The sequence below is a fragment of the Garra rufa genome, chromosome 4 (genome assembly GCF_049309525.1).
Source record: "Garra rufa chromosome 4, GarRuf1.0, whole genome shotgun sequence".
Taxonomy (NCBI): Eukaryota; Metazoa; Chordata; class Actinopteri; order Cypriniformes; family Cyprinidae; genus Garra; species Garra rufa.
The window spans coordinates 17,666,484-17,682,148 of record NC_133364.1 but is presented as its reverse complement, the minus strand read 5'-3'; the positions used below and the strand labels follow the sequence as shown (position 1 = coordinate 17,682,148).

The 15,665-nt window shown below is 34.1% G+C and overlaps 1 protein-coding gene across 1 annotated transcript in view; it reads right to left on the bottom strand.

Moving 5' to 3' along the window:
• Positions 1-390: 390 nt before the first annotated feature.
• Positions 391-15,665, bottom strand: part of exoc4 (exocyst complex component 4) — a 147,119-nt gene continuing 131,844 nt past the window's right edge. The window contains exon 16 of the mRNA XM_073838059.1: positions 391-3,107. Coding sequence (XP_073694160.1) covers positions 2,870-3,107 — 238 coding nt within the window. The 3' untranslated portion in view covers positions 391-2,869. The remainder of the gene's footprint in view (positions 3,108-15,665) is intronic.

The following is a 15,665-nucleotide window of genomic DNA, read 5'->3' as shown; positions in this document are numbered from 1 at the left end:
GTTTTCAAAACACTTAATTATTTATGATTTATAAGCTTGTTTCCTCAGGAGGGCCTAAAAATGTAAACGGTAAACGGAAAATATCAGTACACACACAAACATACACATTTTATATCATAAACATTATATTACAGTACATCTAAGTATTGTATAACTACATATCCATTATGTATTCTTCAAAAAGATTGGTTATTTTTGTTAGTATCTGTTTTAACAGATGTGTACCTGTATTGTTGATAGCACATTCATCAAGTGAAACAGTGAATAAAGTTGCAAAGTTAAACGAAATAAAACTCGCATGCATGAGTGAAAAACAAAGATGTTCTCTTCAGGCAAGCCAATACAAATCAAATTGACAGTACAAACAAGAGCCAACGCTTGTTTCTGTTATTCGTTTATTTCATTTTGACATTGCTATTGGCAAAAATTCACTTTGAATCCAATAGTCCAGAGCTGTGAGACGTTCCTCAGAATGACTTTTAAGCAATTAATTGAAATTTACAAGCATGTACATGAACATCTCAAAAGCTATTAAAGCTACACACTAAATCCATACTAAAAATACACAGAAACAAAGGCGTATAGTGTTGCTCTGACATATTTTGTGCAAACAACATCAGATTTTCTTGCAATAACATCTAAATGAATAATAATAATGCTATCAGGAGTATTTGAGTCAGCTGCTTCAGTTAAACAACAATGTGAGCGTGATAATGGCACTTTAACACACGCATATCCCCATACTTCTCTCCTTGCCTGTATCAGTTTAATAAGACTGCTCTTACAGGCATAATAAAATAAAGCAGACATGACATTTCTATTATCTAACCATAGCTCTAACCACATCTTCAGCATTCACACACAACTGTAATGTGCAACGATTACGAATATGAAAGATCGTCACTGTGTTTCTCTCTGTGGCAACCTGGTGGCAATTATTGATTCGAGTGGTTGAGTCATTTTGATGGATTGCTCGGGTGGCTTCCTGCGTAACGCCTGTGTTCTGTATCGATGGCTTTCTCTCTCGCTCTATTCTTCATAATTAATGAACTAAAAATAGCCTGGAACAGAGTATGAGTGATCTGTGGGCTTTTGTGTCTGTTTGAACAAAGAATAAGAGGTTTAGATGCAAATTAAAGCACAGTTGAAGGACAGATATTCGAATATATCAACATGAACGCTTAGGAACTCATTACTTTACCTTTTTGGACAACCAGTGAATCCGTTGTTAAAGGGATAGTTTAACAAAAAATGAAAATTCTGTTATTAAAGGAATACTCCACTTTTTTGGGAAATAGGCACATTCTCCAACTCCCCTCCCGAGTTAATATGTTGAGTTTTACCGTTTTGAAATCCATTCAGCCGTTTTCCAGTTCTGGCGATATCACTTTTAGCATAGCTTAGCATAGATCATTGAATCCTATGAGACCAATATAGCATCGCTTTCAAAAATGACCAACGAGTTTTGATATTTTGCCTATTTAATACTTGACTCTTCTGTAGTTATATTGTATACTAAGACCGGCGGAAAATGTAAAGCTGTGATTTTCTAGGCCGATAAGATTAGGAACTACACTCCCATTCCGGCGTAATAGCCAAGGAAGTTTGCTGCCGTAATATGGTCGCAGCAAGCGCAGTAATATAACGCAGCACCTGAAATTAGTTCCCAGCTGGGTTAGCATTTCCACATGTGCTGCGTGATATTACTGCACCTGCTTTGGCCATGTTACGGCAGCAAACTTCCTTGACTATTACGCCGGAATGGGAGTGTAGTTCCTAATCTTATCGGCCTACAAAATCACAGCTTTACATTTTCCGCTGGTATTAGCACACAATATAACTACAGAGAGGCAAGTTTTAAATTGGACAAATATCGAAACTCGTTGGTCATTTTTGAAAGCGATGCTATTGGTCTAATAGGATTCAATGATCTATGCTAAGCTATGCTAAAAGTGATATCGTCAGAACAGGAGAACGGCTGAATTGATTTCAAAACGGTAAAACTAAACTTATTAACTCGGGGGAGTTGGAGAATGAGCCTATTTCCAAAAAAAAAGTGGAGTGTTCCTTTAATTACTCACCTTCATGTTGTTTCAAACCTGTAAGACTTTTGTTTATCTTCAGAAAACAAATTAAGATATTTCTGATTAAATCCAAGAGCTTTTGGACTCAAAAATATCTTAATTTGTGTTCCGAAGATGAATGAAGGCCTTACAGGTTTTGATGAAATGAAGGTGAGTAATTAACGACAACATTTTAATTTATGGGTGAACTATCCCTTTATTAGTGATGTCATGGTGACATCATTATGACATCAATCAATGACTATGTCATAATGATACAGAATCAACCAAAACACACACACATACAATTATACCTGCGATGAAGGAGAAATTTAAGAAATGCTGAATGGGGTTAGCGATTCCTATTTCCTCTCGAGCAAAATGAACAAATCAACAAGCAGCGGACGAGCTGTTTCTTTTTTGCCTGATAAAAAAGCCTGGCGTTCTAATCTGGCATCTGTTATTCCAGGCACAGGCTCTAGGCCGGTCAGGGAGAGACGGCGCACGGGAAGATTCTATAATTGAGAGCAGCGGTTTGATAAAGTAAGAAAATGAGACAAAAATGTCCCCAAGCCTCTATGAGAGAATCCATCCTCTCGCTCTGAAAGGTGTGGCCTGGTTTAACCAGAAAAGATACAAGGGATCAGAAGGTTCAGTAATTCATCTTAAAAAAAACGGCAAAGCAAGTACATGAAATGAAACCAATATCAAACGACCACTATAACGTTTGCTTGACTTGACAGTAACGAATGTCAGTAACGTGGACCCTTTCATAGCATTTTTAGATATAGTTTAAACGTGTACGTCTAGACCGTAGTGATCTTCTTATCCTTGGTAGCCTGTTTAATGGCAGCCTGTTCGCATATGATCTCTTTGAGGCGCTGGAGCCGCATGTTCTGCACGGTCAGGTCTCCCACGCCTGTCTGGCTGCGGTGGAGGAGACTCAAAGCATTGATGTACTCCAGCTCTGTGTAACGCACCCCTTGATCAACCACCAGGTTTAGCAGCTCGTCGGCTGTATTATACAGCATCTCATAGTACTGCCTGCAGAGAAAGACACAGAGAGACAGAATAAAAGAGCTAGGGTTATTTCAGATGGAATATGATGGTGGTGGAAGTGTCGCTGAACCTGATAAAACCAGAGTTTTTGTGATAAATGTAAATTTTAAATGTAATTTTATTATATTATGAAGCTTAAAAATAATAAAACCAAATGTAATATTTTATATTTATACTCTACAAACATATTTTTTATTTGTGAAGTATACAAATATGTTGCTTAAAAAATATATAAAAAGATAATTTTAGTCAACATTTTATACCTACAAAAGTAAAAAATTTGTCTGTCAAATCGATTAATCGTGATTAATCGCATCCAAAATAAGAGTTAACGTGATATATATGTGTACTGTTTGTATGAATCACAATTAATCGCATCCAAAGTAAAAGTTTATATGTGTGTTCTTAAATATACACTGTAAAAAAAAATATCTTAAACATTTACATACGTACATGTATTTAAGAAATATATGTAATATCTATTTCTATTTATATGCAATATAAATCCTATATAAACACAAATACATGTATACATGTGTAAATATTTCTTAAATATATACATGTAAATGTGTGTATTTATATAAACATATGCATGTACATATAAACAGCACACATATATTAACATTCATAACATTTTTTATCTGAAAATGATGGAATATGGTGTAAAAATTTGACAAACCAAAAACTGTTAACAGTTAAAATTTCATTGGTGTTTGCAAATAAAACAAGTAAAATAAAAAAGAATGTAAAAAAAGTGGTTCAAAATAAATAAAACTTTTCATAAATCCAAATATTTTAAGTAGAGCTGTCAGATCAATTAATCGTGATAATTTGCATCCAAAATAAAAGTTTGTATAGATTTATCTATCTATAAAATTATATATCTATAAAAAGCCACATGATTTAGTATATAATGTCTGAAGAACAAATGCTAAACCAAAAATAATGCACCCTGAAACCAGTAGATTGTCTTTATGCTGTAGTAGAAACCACAGCCATGGAACATCTCCATAAGTTTAATATCTCTAGAAGTTCATAACCTCAAGTCCTTGTGATGTCTGGCATGGCTTTAAAATTTACATGTGCTTGATCATGAAAAGAGTAAAATTGCCCATTTCTTTCAGTGTTTGCTCTGTACGGAGCACCTTTAAAGCAAGAGGTTGTGTAAAATGGGCTCTTGGGCTCATTTCGAGCGCAGTCAGAAGTCTCTGAGCACCTGGAGGAGTGTGCCCGCTTGATAGGGGAGTTAGAGAGAGTCCTGCTGGCTAAGGCCTTTTCTGTGTGCCTGAGTAATGCAGCATGAGAGAGAGATTCGGAGGAGTCGTCTGCTCTGATGGGGTCAAAACACATTCAGCTCTTATCACCCTTGTTACAAATGTGCCTCCGCTGCAGAAATAGAAGTTGTAAGCCTTTTGTGTGGGTGTGTGTATGCATACTCATGTGTAAGTGGTCTCCTTGAACTATATGTCTAATGTTTAATGCATGTTGTTCCATTTCATTGGTCAACAGCATGTTTGGACCAAAGGGGTCATGGAAAAATGGTTTGATGTTCTCAACAAGTTTTGTGAATGCATGGCTTCACAATAAGGAACAACAAGGCCAGTGTAAGAGAGTTTCGGCTCTGTTGACACTTTCATTTTGTTGTATTACTTTCATGCCTCCAACATTTTGTTGAAAAATTTAAGTGTTTTTTTTAATGAAAATTAACATGCTTTAAATTAGTGTTGTCAGATCGATTAATCGTGATTAACCTCATCCAAAATAAAAGTTTGTATAGACTGATATATAAGGGCTGTAAAATCGATTAATCATGATTAATCACATCCAAAATTAAAGTTTGTATAGATAGATAAATAGATACATATTTATCTATCTATACAAACTTTTATTTTAGATGCGATTAAACACGATTAATCGATGTTACAGCCCTTATACATCTCCATCCATCAATCCATCCATCGAAACTTTTTATTCTGGATATGATTAATCGATTTGAAAGCCCTATTCTATCTATTTATCTATCTATCAGTCTATACAAGATTAATTACGATTAATCTATCGGACAGCCCTAATCTATCTATTTATCCATCTATCTATACAAACTTTTATTTTGGATTCAATTAATCACGATTAATCGATCTGACAGCCCTAATCTATCTATTTATCCATCTATCTATACAAACTTTTATTTTGGATTCAATTAATCGTGATTAATTGATTTGACAGCCCTAATGTATCTATCTATTCAAACTTTTATTTTGGATTCAATTAATAGTGATTAATTGATTTGATAGCCCTAATGTATCTACCTATTAAAATTTTTATTTTGGATTTGACTAATCATGATTAAATGATTTGACAACCCCAATGTATCTATCTATACAAACTTTTATTTTGGATTTGACTAATCATGATTAATTGATTTGACAACCCTAATGTATCTATCTATACAAACTTTTATTTTGGATGCAATCACGATTAATTGATTTGACCGCCCTAATCTATCTATTTATCCATCTATCTATACAAACTTTTATTTTGGATTCAATTAATCACAATCGATCTGACAGCCCTAATCTATCTATTTATCCATCTATCTATACAAACTTTTATTTATTTTGGATTCAATTAATCACGATTAATCGATTTGACAGCCCCAATCTATCTATTTTTCTATCTATCTATACAGACTATTATTTCAATTCAGTCTGGCTGTCAAACTGATTAATAATTGCATCCAAAATAAAAATTTGTCTTTACATTTACCAGAAAAACATATTTTAGTCTTTGTACTTCAAATATGAAGTTTAATTGATAGTGTTACTTGCCATTTCTTTGTATCTATTTGTGAAATCGAACGGTAATTTCAGAGTGGAAATTGTTTCAATGCCATTTTTGTCAGTGTGTTAGACAATAAAATGAACAAAAACCCCACAATTTTATACTAAAGGAGACAATATCATATCAACATGTAAAAACAATTAACAATAAATAAAACAAAGATTATTGTAGTTTGTACAAGAAAACAATATTTCAGTCTGTCTACCTTAAAAATTAAATTTTTCTTTGTAATTAATTGTGAAATTTACAAGCAATTTCAGAATGTTTTTTTAATTCAGTGTATAAATTTAGAGGTGGGCTCTTTTGACTTAAAACAGTAATAAACACCTAGTAACCACTTAGCAAGACCCTAGAAACCATCCAGAAAATGCTAAAACCACTCTCAGTCACAGCTTAGAAACTGTATAACAGTGTCCTAACCTAAAGCTTGTTGAAGACGTTTCTCTAAGAACTTGGAAACAATGGTTGCCCTTACACCTCTAAAATGCTGAGCTCTAATGCTGCAGATTAACACTAACATGAAAAATCAAACGATCGCAGCATATTTAGCCAGTAGAAAATACAGATTCAACCCATAAGATGGTGAAAAGCTTGCCAAAGAGTGTGAATGTGAGCACGAGTGCACCTGCAGGACAGAGAGAGGGCAGTTCCATTAACCCTCATTCATCTCTGACACTGAAAAAACACAGCCATTTATAATGGTCCTGACAGTACAGTGTCCCAGTAACCCTTCCTGAGCCAGGGCGTTAATCCACCAGACCTGGGCTGTCTCCTCATTAGAGCTCAAAACAGGACAGTCTCGTATAGAGCACCTCATTTGACATCAAACTGCTTTATCTTTCTAATAAGAAAAATTTAAAGAAGACTCAAAACTCACATGTTTAAGTAGATATTAAGTAGTATACTTAAAAAAAATTAGTTTGGTCAATATTTATACTCTTTTTTTTTCAATGAAATACAAAAGATAAAATATATATATCCAGATAATTCTTACATAATAATATAATAAAAATCAAATACAGTTGTTTTATTATATATATATATATATATATATATATATATATATATATATATATATATATATTTTTTTTTTTTTTTTTTTACATTTTGTTAAGTGGTTTTGTCATTCTTTATTTTTATAGATTTTATTTGTATTTATTTTTATTTGGCTTTAATTGATTTTTATTTCAGTTTTACTAATAGTTTTAGTACTTGTAGTAAATGTTATTTTATTTCAACTTTATTTCAATAAAAATGATTTTTAACAGTTTTATTTAATAACAGGAAGACTTATTATAGTTAACTAAAACAAAAAACTATTTTTTTAGCTAGTTGCCAGAGCAAACAAACAAACAAACAAAAAGCCTAATAAAAAAAAATGCCAAAACAAAATGGCTAAAATTCATAATTTAATTATATCAAAACAACACTGGCATCAGGCATCATTTCTCATTTCATTTAACGTATTTTAATGTATCTTATTTATTTTTTGTTTAACAAAAACTAAAACTAAAATAAAAATAAATAAAAATTCTATAGACGTATTGTATAAAACAACAAAACAAAACCCTACTAAAATTACATAAAAAATAAAAATGACAAAAAAACGACAACCAACAAACAAGAACCTACTAAAAATGAAAATAAAAATAAAAAAACAAATTTTACAACTCATAATTTAATTGTATTAAATAACACTGTCATTTATTTGATTATTTTAATTTATTTTAATTGATTTATCTCATTTTGGTTTAACTTAACCTAAAAATAAATAAAAATGAATTAAATTCTATAGACATGTACTGTATAGACATGTACTGTATATATATATATACATACATACACACACACACACACACACACACACACACACACACACACACACACACACACACACACACACACACATATATATATATATATAAACAATACTCATCAAGCAATTTCATGGGGTCTTAAGTCAACATAAAGAGGGCAGGTGGCAATTTGTGTGCTTCTTTATGTTTGTTAGTTTGATTTGTGTGCCAACTATGACATTCTCCACACTTCATTTCACACACATTTAAAAGCATTTAGGGAAACGGCGGCAAGTTGCTAATCTGATTAACTCTCCGTGGCTTTTAAGACCAGCTCCTTTCCTCTCGTCTCCCAATTCTCTCTCCCATTAGAAGACAATAAAGAGCAGGAACTTCTCACACATACAACCTGCACCTGTGTGTGTGTGTTTTCTGAGTGCCATTAAGTTTTAATTAGACTCTTTCTGTGTGTACAGTAGTGCATACAAAGGGTATTAAGCTAATTTATGATGCATGCAGCAAAGGATGCAGGGAGATGTATGTTGGCATGAAGGGAGATGGTGAAAAAAAAAACTTGAATCAGCACAATTCATTTCCTCCAATTTCCAGCATGTACAATATTAAAGCCATTAAGGGCTGCTTCTGTCAGCGCATTCTCAGCAACACATTAGTTAGCGGCTGAGGGAGAGAGAGCAGGCAAGATGCCCAAGACGATCCTCTCCATCAAACAGAACACACATACTTGTCACCACAGTTACAAATGCCAATGCTTTCTGTGCAAAAGAGCATATCAGGCTTTCAGGACATTCCCTCCTGCATGCTTGACAGGTCTGGTTTTCCTGTTAATGGGAACATTTTGCAGACAGGCTGCTCTTTCATCAGCTGCTCTGTTCTAAAGGGAGGTGAGGCTTTGAGATGAGGCAGTATGACCCTGGTCTACATATTAGAAAATGCTTCAACAGAAGGAGCTCTGGGACAGCAGGTAGAACAGGATCACAAATGGTTGGTGGAGACTGTTACTGGGCTGCTGCTGTGGTAGAAGTAGAGCTGGACAATATTTCTCAGCTTTCAATTAGATTTATCATTTCAACCCAACAGCAGTTAGTCCAAATGTTTAAGATCTGACAGCAATAAAATAAAATAAACACAAAATACAATAAAACATTTATAAAATAAAATACAATAAAATAAAATGAAAATACAATATAACATAAAACAAAAAATACAATACAAAAACATGAATAAATAAAATAAATACCAAATACAAAAAATACAATAAAATAAAATAATAATGCAATTATAAAAAATACAATAAAAATACAATAAAATTATAAAAAAAGAATACAATTAAATAAAATTTAAAAGAAAATATTATAAAAAATACATAAAATAAAAATACAATTAAATAAAAAATAAAACAATAAAATAAAATAAAAATATTATTTAAAAAATAAAAAATATAAAAATACAATTAAAATAAAATATAATAAAAAAACAAAAAATAAAAAATACAATAAAAATAAATAATAATAAAAAAACCAAAATAAAATATTGTTAAAAAACTAAAACTAAAAATACAATTAAAATAAAATATAATAAAAATAACAAAATAAAAATACAATAAAAATATAATTAAATATTATAAAAATAGTAAAATACAATTACAAATAAAATATAATAAAACACAACAAAAAATAAATTAAATTAAATTAAAATACAAAAAATTTAATTAAAATACAATAAAATAAAAATACTGTAAGGAGTGAAATTATCTCCTCATGGAATTAAAGTACGAACAGATGGCATGCAACAAAACAATAAAACTAATCTGAAGAAGGGATCTTCAAAGAAAGCAAACAACCCCACCCTGACCTACCCCCTTTTCTACTTTGAATTCCCCGCCTCTCACTCTCACACCTTTCTCCCTAAAAGCTTTTGCTTAAAGTCACATGTTGAAGATACACATGTTATATCTTGTGAATATATTGTTTTTCCCTTCAGGTTTGGTATCATTCTAATGGTCTTCTAATTTCCAGAACATATTCATTAAAATGGACAGTTTGAACTGATCAACAGAAATGAACTGAAACCTAATTTTAATAAAAAGCACATCAAAATCTCTGCAATAGTCACAATGTTGTTTTATTTTATAATGGCATTAAAATCAATGCCATAACTTGTTATTATTACTGGTTATTTTCATTATAGCTACACAATGGTGTCCATTGGGAGTTAGATTTCCATGGCATCTTATTACTGAGGTAATAACTGTGAAGTATAAAAGTATAAAGCAATGCATCTAGATAAACACAATAAACTCATATGGAGAAAAGCCCATATCTGTTTATTGTGTTTATCTAGATGCATTGCTCTATACTTTTTTAGGTTACTCGAACACATGCAAACAACGAAAAAAAGACCATTGTGCTGTCAAGTGCAGCTGGCGGTTTGTTTTGTGGTTATCGAGAGCGCAGAGCAGCCGCGGTGTAAACAGTCCGACCGTCACCCTGACACGCTGGCTAAATGTCGTTTTTTCCAGAAGCCTTTACAAATGGCCTCACAAGACAGGTGCTTTTCCAACAGCTTGACCTCTGACCCATGCATGTCAGTCAGCCAGTCTTGAAGTGTGAATTCCTAACAAATTCCCCTTTCCTTACTGAATGAGAGAGAATGGTTTAGATTTTACACTGAAGAGAGACAAAACGTGCTTAGCATGGCTGGTCCTCACTACAGCATATTCTGCCATTTCAAAGAAAAAGAGACTGTCCTACTGACATTAGACAGTAACTAAGAACTACCAATGCTTTGTGTGCCACTCGAGGATGAGTTTATCCAACATAGATTATAAATAGAATACTATTTTTTTTTTCTATTAATTTAATTCTATTTCAGAACATCTAAACGTCTAAATTCTAAAGCAGAATGTTATAACTGATGACTACAGCCACAGATACTGTAAAATGAAATTCCAGGACTTTCAAGGACATTTTTTAAGCTTCTTAGATTTTCAAGGACTTCAACCAGAGATCTAACTTATCAAATAATGTATTCTCTTTCAAAATTCAAAAAAAAAAAAAAAAAAAGTACTTTCTTCCTTTTTTCTTTGTATTGTTTTTATAACTGTACTGCCAAATGATTTGATGTTTTTTACTTTTAAGAGGAAAACAAAACAGAAAAAGAGATTTAAAAAATCTCTCCAAAATCCTGATCTGAATAAATGATTCGCTCTGAAGTCCAAATCAAATAATGAATTAAATAATTTGTTTTCTGCTCTCTGAACTTCTGATCTAAAGCAAAAGATTTGTAAAACCACTCCAAATTACCAATCTTCAGTTCCGTTCTAAATCAAATGATTCACGATATGTGATTCGAAGTCCCAATCTAAGTCAAATGATTCACAATACGAGCTCCGAAGTTCCGTTCTAAATCAAATGATTCACGATACATGATTTAAACTCCCAATCTAAATTAAATGATTAATGATATGTACCCATCACTGCATGCTTTTAAAATCATTACAAGTGATGTCGAAATTAAAAAAAAAATTAATGTCTCTTTTAATTTGATCTGTTTTTTGCTAGTGAATCGCCTGAAATGAACGATTGATGTCACAAGTTTGAATCAAATGAAGCGGTTCCAGCGTAAATGACTCAGTTGATTTGGTTCATCTGTTACTCTTTTCACGTCATCAGCCATGTTTACATAACATTGTTAGTACTACTTCTAGCAGCTTAAAGTTTTTGTACAGTCGTGGCCAAAAGTTTTGAGAATTACATAAATATTGGAAATTGGAAAAGTTGCTGTTTAAGTTTTTATAATAGCAATTTGCATATACTCCAGAATGTTATGAAGAGTGATCAGATGAATTGCATAGTCCTTCTTTGCCATGAAAATGAACTTAATCCCGAAAACTGCAACTAATTTCCACTGCATTTCACTGCTGTCATTAAAGGACCTGCTGAGATCATTTCAGTAATCGTCTTGTTAACTCAGGTGAGAATGTTGACGAGCACAAGGCTGGAGATCATTATGTCAGGCTGATTGGGTTAGAATGGCAGACTTGACATGGTAAAAGGAGGGTGATGCTTGAAATCATTGTTCTTCCATTGTTAACCACGGTGACCTGCAAAGAAATGCGTGCAGCCATCATTGCGTTGCATAAAAATGGCTTCACAGGCAAGAATATTGTGGCTACTAAGATTGCACCTAAATCAACAGTTTATAGGATCATCAAGAACTTCAAGGAAAGAGGTTCAATTCTTGTTAAGAAGGCTTCAGGGCGTCCAAGAAAGTCCAGCAAGCGCCAGGATCGTCTCTAAAAGAGGACCTGCGGGATCGGAGTGCCACCAGTGCAGAGCTTGCTCAGGAATGGCAGCAGGCAGGTGTGAGCGCATCTGCACGCACAGTGAGGCCAAGACTTTTGGAAAATGGCCTGGTGTCAAGAAGGGCAGCAAAGAAGCCACTTCTCTCCAAATAAAACATCAGGGACAGATTGATCTTCTGCAAAAAGTATGGCGAATGGACTGCTGAGGACTGGGGCAAAGTCATATTCTCAGATGAAGCCTCTTTCCGATTGTTTGGGGCATCTGGAAAAAGGCTTGTCCGGAGAAGAAAAGGTGAGCGCTACCATCAGTCCTGTGTCATGCCAACAGTAAAGCATCCTGAGACCATTCATGTGTGGGGTTGCTTCTCATCCAAGGGAGTGGGCTCACTCACAATTTGCCCAAAAACACAGCCATGAATAAAGAATGGTACCAAAACACCCTCCAACAGCAACTTTTTCCAACGATCCAACAACAGTTTGGTGAAGAACAATGCATTTTCCAGCACGATGGAGCACCGTGCCATAAGGCAAAAGTGATAACTAAGTGGCTCGGGGACCAAAACGTTGAAATTTTGGGTCCATGGCCTGGAAACTCCCCAGATCTTAATCCCATTGAGAACTTGTGGTCAATCCTCAAGAGGCGGGTGGACAAACGAAAACCCACTAATTCTGACAAACTCCAAGAAGTGATTATGAAAGAATGGGTTGCTATCAGTCAGGATTTGGCCCAGAAGTTGATTGAGAGCATGCCCAGTCGAATTGCAGAGGTCCTGAAAAAGAAGGGCCAACACTGCAAATACTGACTCTTTGCATAAATGTCATGTAATTGTCGATAAAAGCCTTTGAAACGTATGAAGTGCTTTTAATTATATTTCAGTACATCACAGAAACAACTGAAACAAAGATCTAAAAGCAGTTTAACAGCAAACTTTGTGAAAACTAATATTTGTGTCATTCTCAAAACTTTTGGCCACGACTGTACATTAACTGAAATAAGTAAAAAAGAAAATAAGAATTCATTCATTCATTTAGTAATCAGTTACTTCATAGATACATTATCTTTTAATAATTTAATAATTTTTCAATAATTTGCAATAATTCATGGACTTTTAAGTAGCTCTTCAGGAATATTGTTATTTTTTCCAGGCCTTAAATTAAAAAAAAAAAAAAAAATTCAAGTACTTCAAGCACTTTAAGTACCTTGTACGAATGCTGTAAACAATACTTGGCTTTTTTGTGTATAATAGGTATCTGACAGTCTAGTAAGTGAAATAGTTGCTAGTCCTTACTACGTTTTTGGGCCTTGAATGTGTCAGTTGCGTTGCTGTCTATGCAGGATCGGAAAGCTTTTCATTTGATTTCATCAAAAATATCTTAATTTGAGCTCTGAAGATGAACGAAGGTCTTATGGGTTTGGAGCGACATGAGTGTGGGTAATTAATGACAGAATTTAAATTTTTGGGTGCCTAAGCTATCCTTTTAACTATGTATCTACAAAATTTTGATTCTGTAAAGTTTTGAAAGAAGCTTCTTCTGCTGACCAAGTCAGCATTTATTTGAGATAAACAGCAATATTGTGAAATATTATTACAATTTTAGTAACAGTTTACTATTGTAATATATTTTCAAATGTAATTTATTTATGTGATTGCAAAGCTGAATTGTCAGCATCATTACTCCAGTCTTCAGTGTACTATGATCTTTTAGAAATCATTATAATGTGCTGATTGCTGCTCAAAAAAACGATTCTTAACATAATCAATATAGATTTTTTTTTGTCCAAACTGGATTTTTTGATAAAGAACAGCATTTATTTGAAAAAGAAATCTTTTGAGACATTATAAATGTCTTTATCGTCACTTTTGATCAATTTAACACATACTTGCTGAAGTTTTTTTTACTGACCCCAAACTTTTGAATGGTAGTGTTTAGTTTATGTCAAGGGTCACCAAACTTGATCCTGGAGGGCCGGTGTCCTGCAGAGTTTAGCTCCAACTTGCCTCAACACAGCTGCCTGGAAGTTTCAAGTATACCTATTAAGACCCTGATTGGCTGGTTCAGGTGTTTGATTAGGGTTGGAGCTAAACTCTTTAGGGACACCGGCCCTCCAGGACCGAGTGTGGTGACCCCTGGTTTATGTGATTACAAATGTGGATGAACTGGGTTCATAAAGATATATGGAGATGTTCTGGAACAGTTTGTCCTCATCCTATGATCGATTCTATTCATTTTGAGTCTTTAGCTAATGTAGACTAACACTGAAGTTTTAAAAAAACCATACACATACATTTGCTCACAACCAGCAGTCTCTTGCCAGGTCTGGGTGACGTTGATTAGACATTACTGAGGCACCTGCAGGACTCTGGGACATGGCCTGGCTCAGTCTAAGGCTGTGAGCAGATGGTGTGTGTATGTGTATGCCTGCAAGCATGTAGCGAGAGTAAAAGCACTCTGGTTTTGCTTGGGGACTGGACCAACAAGGTCATTTCAATGAAAAACTACTAGTGAAGTTGTTTACTCCTGATTTAAACATCAAAACCTCGGGCAAACTCAAATTATACTGTTTGTACTCGCTTAAATAAATAAATGCACTAACTGCTCAATTTCACGTTTTCAAGCATGCTTTCTCCACAGACGCTGTGTTTCTCATCACTAGATGGCACTGTGACCAAAGCCTGCCGTACGAGAGGAGCGCCGCTGGGTTTGGCCACTGCGCTGCTCAGCTTTAACTCAAATCGATGGTTATTACTGTGTCCTTGGCCCAGTCGCCCACAGCAAGCATTCAGATGGGAGAGCGGCCAACGATTCCCCTTCTTCCTCATGGGCCTTTCTCCATCTCCCAGCATCCACATATATGCCTCCATCTCTCTAAATGAATCCCTCAACACACAGGCGTTTACACACACTCAAAGCTGAATGTAAATGACAGGGGTACAGCTGCAGGAGTCTAGTGCTATAGTGCTCCTTTATTATCTTGTTTTCCAAGCGGTTTATGAGGGTAATGCCAATGTATTCATGAGGGGTTTACAGAGAGATGCTCTCTCTGCCATGTGCGTGTGTGTGTGTGTGTGTGTGTGTGTGTGTGTGTGTAGGAGGGGTCAATCAGAGAAGCTTTAATAGAGTAAACAATGTACTGTAATTCCAATCACCACCTGTACCACCCATACATTACATGACATCATATATGAAAGAGAGCGAGAGAGAGAGAGAGAGAGGGGGTCAATAAGCCAGCGCTGTAATAATCATGCAAGAAATCCGTCGGGTATTGATTCCCATTGTTTGTACAGCAAAATGCACATTACTCTATTTAATTTAACTGCCCTGACAGTGATCTTCCCATAAAAATAAAGAAACATGCTGTTAGTTACAGTATAGGCAGACTAGAAAGAGCTGATATTTATTAACTGATTCTTTTTTCCAATGTTATTATCGCTAAAGAAAAAGAAAACTACATTTAAACCTTTTCATTAACTGAAAAACAATGCAAAAAATATTTTAATGACCTCAAAACAAACCAAAATAAACTATTTTGATTTATACATCATATCAAAGCTGAATAAAAAAAGCTTTCCATTGATGTAT